General features: G+C 41.7%; 1 protein-coding gene and 1 long non-coding RNA gene across 2 annotated transcripts in view; both read right to left on the bottom strand.

The window, feature by feature from the left end:
* Positions 1-2,603: 2,603 nt before the first annotated feature.
* Positions 2,604-3,453, bottom strand: LOC115206660 (uncharacterized). Its single transcript, XR_003880833.1, has 2 exons — positions 3,327-3,453; positions 2,604-3,279 (listed from the first exon to the last, which is right to left on the bottom strand). It is a non-coding gene; the product is annotated as an uncharacterized LOC115206660 (long non-coding RNA).
* Positions 3,454-6,998: 3,545 nt separating this feature from the next.
* The window catches only part of LOC115206659 (P2Y purinoceptor 13), a 6,842-nt gene continuing 5,809 nt past the window's right edge, over positions 6,999-8,031 (bottom strand). The window contains exon 4 of the mRNA XM_029773840.1: positions 6,999-8,031. This exon is cut by the window's right edge and continues 119 nt beyond it. Within this exon, the coding sequence (XP_029629700.1) occupies positions 7,683-8,031 (349 nt within the window). The 3' untranslated portion in view covers positions 6,999-7,682.

Below are 8,031 nucleotides of genomic sequence, written 5' to 3'. Positions count from 1 at the left end.
CCTCTGAAGTCTTCAGAGGTGTTTTGTGGACTGTGTCAATGTGCGTTCCGTAGGAAGTGCATCTCTATTGATGAAACTACCACTAATGTGTGGTTGTAATGGACATGTGAGGCGTACGCTTCTGTTTCTGTTCCACTCTCTGGATGATTCCCACTGTGTATCTCTCTTAGTTGGGCAGGATATCAAGCCTGATAACATGGTCTATAACTCATTAGATATTAATGAAGCCAAGGATATCAACTCTGATAACATGGTCTTTAACCTGTTAGATATTAATGAAACCAAGGATATCAACCCTGATAACATGGTCTTTAACCTGTTAGATATTAATGAAGCCAAGGATATCAACTCTGATAACAACATGGTCTTTAACCTGTTAGATATTAATGAAGCCAAGGATATCAACCCTGATAACATGGTCTTTAACCTGTTAGATAATACTGAAGCCAAAGATAAATATAATGACTGTGTTGATGTAGATTCAAATTTCCTGAAATGTACCTGAAATTTGTGATTTACTATTACGTTAAGCAAATTTAACAACCTATATAGCAATTTATCTAATTCCAAGATAAGCTTTTTTTTTTATATATATATATACTTTTTTTTATTTGAGCATTCGCTGTCTTCCAAAAATAAAAATCACGATCACCTTGTTCATTATCTGTCTTCTCTCAGTCATGTTCCGTTGTTGCCCTTTCAGAAACATGGTTGACTGAAGAGACAACCATGCTTTATGTCTCCTTTTTATAATGCTGTTCACCACCGTAGCACATCAAGAGTGGGACGAGGTGGGTGTATTTTTGTTCATAAATATTTTCAATTCTTTGTAAGAGAGGACCTCGCACTTAAATCTTCTAACATTATTGTTTAATCTTTTTTTCCTAGAAATTCCCTCCTGTTAATTTTTGTAAAAAAATTTTGCTGGTAAAAAAAGTGGTAATTGGAGACGTCTATCTGCCACCCGATTCTGACGTTGGTAATTTCATTGATATCCTCGCATCCACCTTCGATTTGATTAATATTGAAGATAACACGTGTTTTCTATTGGGTGATTTACAACATGCATTTATTTCAAAGTGAGAACCACTCACTTGACATCTGACTTTTTGAATTGTTTATACTTCAGCGATCTGTATTCCCTCATCTATGTGTGGCTCAGTTGGTAGAGCATGGTGTTTGCAACGCCAGGGTTGTGGGTTCGATTCCCACGGGGGACCAGTAGGGAGAAAAAATACAAAATTATATGTATGCATTCACTACTGTAAGTCGCTCTGGATAAGAGCGTCTGCTAAATGACTAAAATGTAAATCTATAAGCCCACAAGACTGACCAGTTCACCTACCATCCTTATTGCAAATTTTTTTTTACAAAGTATTTGAATAATGTGGCTAATACAGGTATACTTTATACTGACATATCTGACCGCTTTCCAATTTTCCACTTCTCTTTGGCAGCTGGAAATGAACAGATGGGAATGATTTAGTAGCATTAAATGTAAAATATTTAACTAAAGTAATTATGAGGGCTTTTAAGATATTGATTGATGATATTTCATGGGAAAATACTTGTAATCAGTCCAATGTAGTCTGCTTACCAGACTTTTTTTCTCACATATTTCAACTCTGTATTTCACCACTGTTTTCCCTTAGTTAAACCACGTAAGAGATCAGCAGAAGGGTTCTGGAAACCTTGCTTAACAACCCGGTCTCAAAAAATACTCAGTTACAAAAAAAAAACAAGTTGTATGAAAAGTTTCTCACAAATCTCTCTTCCCTGAATTCTGCAAAATTACAAGAAGTATAAGAACAAATTGACTATTTCGGATATCCCCCCCCCCCAAATATATTTCACTAACAAATTCCAAGAATCCTTAAATAATATAAAGTCAACTTGGAAATTCCTCAATAAACTGTTGACAAGAAAAAGGCATCTACATCTATTCCATCTCAATGTCCTGTTGGAAATGAGACCTATAATGATCCTGATGGTGTTTCATGTCAATTGAATAACTGTTGTTTTTTTTGTGAATGTGGGTTCCTCTTTGTCAAAGAAAATAGAGAGAACTGATGGAAATCCTCTTGGATTATATTAAGGTACATTTCCCTTCTCTGCTTCAGTTTTGATGCTCCTGATGTAATGGATGTACCGTAATTTCCGGACTATTAAGAAAAAAAATAAAAAAGTTGCGGCTTATAGTCCGGAATTTACGGTAATTGGTAACTTAAAGATATCAGCAGCAGGTCATGATTTAGATTGGCGCTTCTTTGGTGAAATCAGTGTCTTCCTTGATCACTGAGCCTCTAACGTGCATCTTCACCAAATCAATCCTAACTGGAATTGTTCCTAAGGATTTGAAAATTGCCAAAGTTATCCCACTTTAAAAAATCTGGGGATTCAAGATCTTTTACAAATAATCAGCCAATATCTGTACTACCATGTTTTTCTAAAATCCAAGAAAAATGTGTTTATAAGAGAATGTTGAAACATATTAAATCAACACTACATGAGCACCAATATGGTTTTGGTAAAATAAATATTCCACAGATATGGCTCTTTTGCAACTTGTGGATACAATATTTACAGCCCTTAACAACAATGAATACGCTCTTGGCATGTTTTTTATTTTATTTGTCTAAAGCATTTGACACGGTTGATCGTGAAATATTACTTTTTTAAATTGCATTATTTCGGTTTTCATGATTAAACATATAGTTGGTTATATAGTTGTTCATCTACCAGGTCCAAGATATCTTGTGGCATCCCACAGGGTTCAATAACTAGACCTTTTGTTATTCCTAATCTATATCATTGACCTCGTTGCTGGGTCGTCTACCGTTCCATACTAATCTATATCATTGCTGGGTCTTCTACCGTTCCATACTAATCTATATCATTGCTGGGTCTTCTACCATTCCATACTAATCTATATCGTTGACCTCGTTGCTGGGTCTTCTACCATTCCATACTAATCTATATCATTGCTGGGTCTTCTACCATTCTATACTAATCTATATCATTGACCTCGTTGCTGGGTCTTCTACCATTCCATACTAAGCTATATCATTGACCTCGTTGCTGGGTCTTCTACCGTTCCATACTAATCTATATCATTGACCTCGTTGCTGGGTCTTCTACCATTCCATACTAATCTATATCATTGACCTCGTTGCTGGGTCTTCTACCATTCTATACTAATCTATATCATTGACCTCGTTGCTGGGTCTTCTACCGTTCCATACTAATCTATATCATTGACCTCGTTGCTATATCAATGACCTCGTTGCTGGGTCGTCTACCGTTCCATACTAATCTATATCAATGACCTCGTTGCTGGGTCGTCTACCGTTCAATACTAATCTATATCGTTGACCTCGTTACTGGGTCGTCTACCGTTCCATACTAATCTATATCAATGACCTCGTTGCTGGGTCGTCTACCGTTCAATACTAATCTATATCAATGACCTCGTTGCTGGGTCGTCTACCGTTCAATACTAATCTATATCAATGACCTCGTTGCTGGGTCTTCTACCGTTCTTCCCATTCTCTTTGCTGATGATACCAATGAGATTATATCACAAGTATTTTGATTCACTAATTAATGAAGCCAACTCACATATGACCACATTTTCTGAATGGTTCCAGATAAATGTAAAAAAAAAAAATCCAACTTTATTATATTTACTAGTAAGAATAAGATTATTATTATTATTATTATATATATTGTTTTTAAAGAGCCAGAATCTCAATTGGTGGGAATGAAATGGAACAAGTCACATCCACTAGATTCCTCACAGCTCTATTTGATTAAAGTTGTCCTGGAAACATCATATTCAATTTGTCTGTAGCAAAGTGAGGAAATCTACTGGTAACATCAGAAAGATGAGAGGAAGCCTGACGAACCAAACCAAACTCTATACTATAGCTTCATTTACTCAAATCTTATTTACTGTAATATTGTCTGGGCCCCAGTACATATACCTCCTACCTACACAAATGACTCATCTTACAAAATACATTTGCAAGACTAGCCACCTCTAATTACCTGGCTCCATCTGCACCTTTTGTTTAATAAACTCATTATCTTGTCTATTTACGACGTTAATGTACGCCAATTAATTATGCATTTTCATCTACAAATACTCATACCTCCCAGACAGTTTACCTAAACGCTTCAATGGATTCTTCCAGGTTCATTCTGAAACCTCATCATCCTCAATAACTTCAAGCAAAGACCGGGGGTCAGCCTGATGAACCAAACTACTCAGTAATCTCCTCCATGAAGACTGGGGGTCAGCCTGATGAACCAAACTACTCAGTAATCTCCTCCATGAAGACTGGAGATCAGCCTGATGAACCAAACTACTCAGTAATCTCCTCCATGAAGACTGGGGGTCAGCCTGATGAACCAGACTACTCAGTAATCTCCTCCATGAAGACTGGGGGTCAGCCTGATGAACCAGACTACCCAGTAATCTCCTCCATGAAGACTGGGGGTCAGCCTGATGAACCAAACTACCCAGTAATCTCCTCCATGAAGACTGGGGGTCAGCCTGATGAACCAGACTACTCAGTAATCTCCTCCTCCGTCTCTACCCTCCCTACCTGTCTGTACCTGTCTCTACCCTCCATACCTGTCTCTACCTGTCTCTACCCTCCCTACCTGTCCCTACCCGTCTCTACCCTCCATACCTGTCTCTACCTGTCTCTACCCTCCCTACCTGTCCCTACCCGTCTCTACCCTCCCTACCCGTCTCTACCCTCCCTACCCGTCTCTACCCTCCCTACCTGTCTCTACCCTCCCTACCCGTCTCTACCCTCTCTACCTGTCTCTGTCTCTACCCTCCCTACCTGTCTCTACCTGTCCCTACCCGTCTCTACCCTCCCTACCTGTCTCTACCCACCCTACCTGTCCCTACCCGTCTTTACCTGTCTCTACCCTCCCGACCTGTCCCTACCCGTCTCTACCCACCCTACCTGTCTCTACCCTCTCTACCTGTCTCTACCTGTCTCTATCCTCTCTACCTGTCTCTACCTGTCTCTATCCTCTCTACCTGTCTCTACCCTCTCTACCTGTCTCTACCCTCTCTACCCGTCTCTACCCTCTCTACCTGTCTCTACCTGTCTCTATCCTCTCTACCTGTCTCTACCTGTCTCTACCCTTCCTACCTGTCTCTACCCTCTCTACCCGTCTCTACCCTCTCTACCTGTCTCTACCCGTCTCTACCCTCTCTACCTGTCTCTATCTGTCTCTACTCTTCCTACCTGTCTCTACCTGTCTCTACCCTCCCTACCTGTCTCCTACCTGTTTCTACCTGTCTCTACCCTCCCTACCTGGCCCTACCTGTCTCTAACCTCCCTACCTGTCTCTACCTGTCTCTACCCTCTCTACCTGTCTCTACCCTCCCTACCTGTCTCTACCTGTCTCTACCCTCCCTACCTGTCTCTACCCTCCTACCTGTCTCTACCTGTCTCTATCCTCCCTACTTGTCTCTACCTGTCTCTACACTCCTACCTGTCTCTACCCTCCTACCTGTCTCTACCCTCCTTACTTGTCTCTACCTGTCTCTAATCCCCCTACCTGTCTCTACCCACTCCCTACCTGTCTATACCTGTCTCTACAATCCTACCTGTCTCTACCTGGCTCTACCCTCCTACCTGTCTCTACCCTCCCTACCTGTCTATACCTGTCTCTACAATCCTACCTGTCTCTACCCTCCTACCTGTCTCTACCCTCCCTACCTGTCTATACCTGTCTCTACCCTCCTACCTGTCTCTACCCTCCTACCTGTCTCTACCCTCCTACCTGTCTCTACCTGTCTCTACCCTCTCTACCTGTCTCTACCCTCCCTACCTGTCTCTACCTTTCTCTACCCTCCCTACCTGTCTCTACCCTCCCTACCTGTCTCTACCCTCCCTGTCTATACCTGTCTCTACAATCCAACCTGTCTCTACCCACCCTACCTGTCTGTACCTGTCTCTACCCTCCTACCTGTCTCTACCCGTCTCTAACCTCCTACCTGTCTCTACCCTCCTACCTGTCTCTACCCTCCTACCGGTCTCTACCCTCTCTACCGGTCTCTACCCTTCCTACCTCCCCTACCTGTCTCTACCCTCCCTACCTGTCTCTACCCTCCCTACCTGTCTCTACCTGTCTCTACCCTCCCTACCTGCTTCGGTCAGATGTGCCAGACCACGGCCCACACTTTCTGTTTCCACAGCGACACCCACGGGCGGACATGGCGTTTCGGGAAGGCTATGCCAGGACCAGAGAGCTGTGGATCAGGAGGATGGGACCAACATGTTGTACTGTAATGCCCGCAGCCCCCTGGGCTCACTCTGGATGACGGAATCTGTCACACACAGCCACCGAACAACACACAGAACTTACACAATTACAACACAACCCTGGGAAGAGAGACCATAGGGGAGGAGGAAGAAGAAGAGGACCAGGAAACTGTGCGGTCTTTGCAATGTTTCGTAATAGCTAATAAATGGTGGATTCTAGTGTTTCCTTCCTGTTTCCTTCTGCTTTGTAAAGTCTGGAGCTCATGACTCATGTTGGGTTTTCAGTTTTGTGTGTAACAACACCATATTTAAACGCAGTCCACAGTGTGAATGATTCCTGTTCTGACGTTTTACAACTAGTCATGTATCCATCCACGCCTACTAACCCTCAATTTACTGTAATCCTGCAGCAACAGGAAATGGGAATTATGTGGATTTTAATTCATGGACATTTTTGTAAGGTTTGATTAAATTTTTTTTTGTAAGGAAAAATCAAATCTGACATTTTTAAGTGGAAATTACAAACTTCAGAAGCCTTTTTTTTAAACCTCAAATACACTACAAATTTAAATTGTCATGCATTGCAAGAAAGCTTTCCTGTGACAGAGTGATCAAATTAAGATCCTACATTTTGTATAGCTCTGTTGAAATGCTGTAATTTCTGCATTGCTGTAAATGGCCATAAACACTACTATATCCTCACAAACGTAACTTTGAATCTTTATTATACCAACCATTATTACTCTTCAGTATTTGTGTACAGATTGGTATTTGCATGAGATGTGTATGTCGTGTGTGAATTAATGTGTTTTTGAACAACATTTAGATTGTAAATGAATTTTAACTGTATCGCCTCATACGATACACACAAAGAACATTCTATTTGTTTCCATGCATGTAATTGTCACACTCAATTTATCTAAAAGCACTCAGTCAAGTTGTTTCCTTTCTGGTGAAATGAATTTAAGAGGGAAGGTTCAGTTTGGAGAAGATTAGGGAACGGGAAGTGAGAGCTGACAGTAAGCTACGCTGAGGAAAAAGACTGAATGACTTGGTGAACATTAAAGACGAACACATTAGCCTGTGTTGTCTCTTGTGGATGATTTTTAACATGATATTTGGAAAAACCCTGAGGCATTTTGGTCATCTAATGTCACACCAGCCATTTTGTTTCAGAATGATCGTCACACATGGGCCATCACAGAGGTGATGTGGGAACACTGCTATTTATAGACTATTAGACCTGCAACATTGTCTTAGTAAACAGAGCCACTGTTTACTTTGGCCTTTTCATACTACCAAAGATGTTTTGAAGGCTTTACATCAGGCCAAGATAGATCTACAATTCAACAGGGCTGGGGGGGGGGGGAACAAATCATGTCCGTTGTGCTTCTAGGCCGAACTGACATCCAGCATTCTGTCGTTCACCACCTGTGACATCTCCAAATGTGTAGAGGTTGCCGTGGGCGACTCCAAAGCACCTTGGGGGAGGGGCTTGCGTTTGAGTATGGCTGTCAATCTTTTCCGGAACACTCTGCACAGGAACACGTAGATCAGCGGGTCCAGACACACGTTAGTGGCACAGAGCCAGAGAGTGGTCTCCTTGGCGACGTAGAGCGCGTTCTGCGCCCAGCAGTTGTTGGCTATTTTTCGGGTCTGGGTGAGAGTGTAGGGTACTCTGGTGAAATGAAAAGGGGCGAAACAAATGAAAAACACCACCACTACCACAAAGACTTTGGCT

Source organism: Salmo trutta, chromosome 13, assembly GCF_901001165.1.
Source record: "Salmo trutta chromosome 13, fSalTru1.1, whole genome shotgun sequence".
Classification (NCBI taxonomy): Eukaryota; Metazoa; Chordata; class Actinopteri; order Salmoniformes; family Salmonidae; genus Salmo; species Salmo trutta.
The sequence above is the reverse complement of the archived record's forward strand: the minus strand, read 5'-3'. Positions and strand labels throughout refer to the sequence as shown.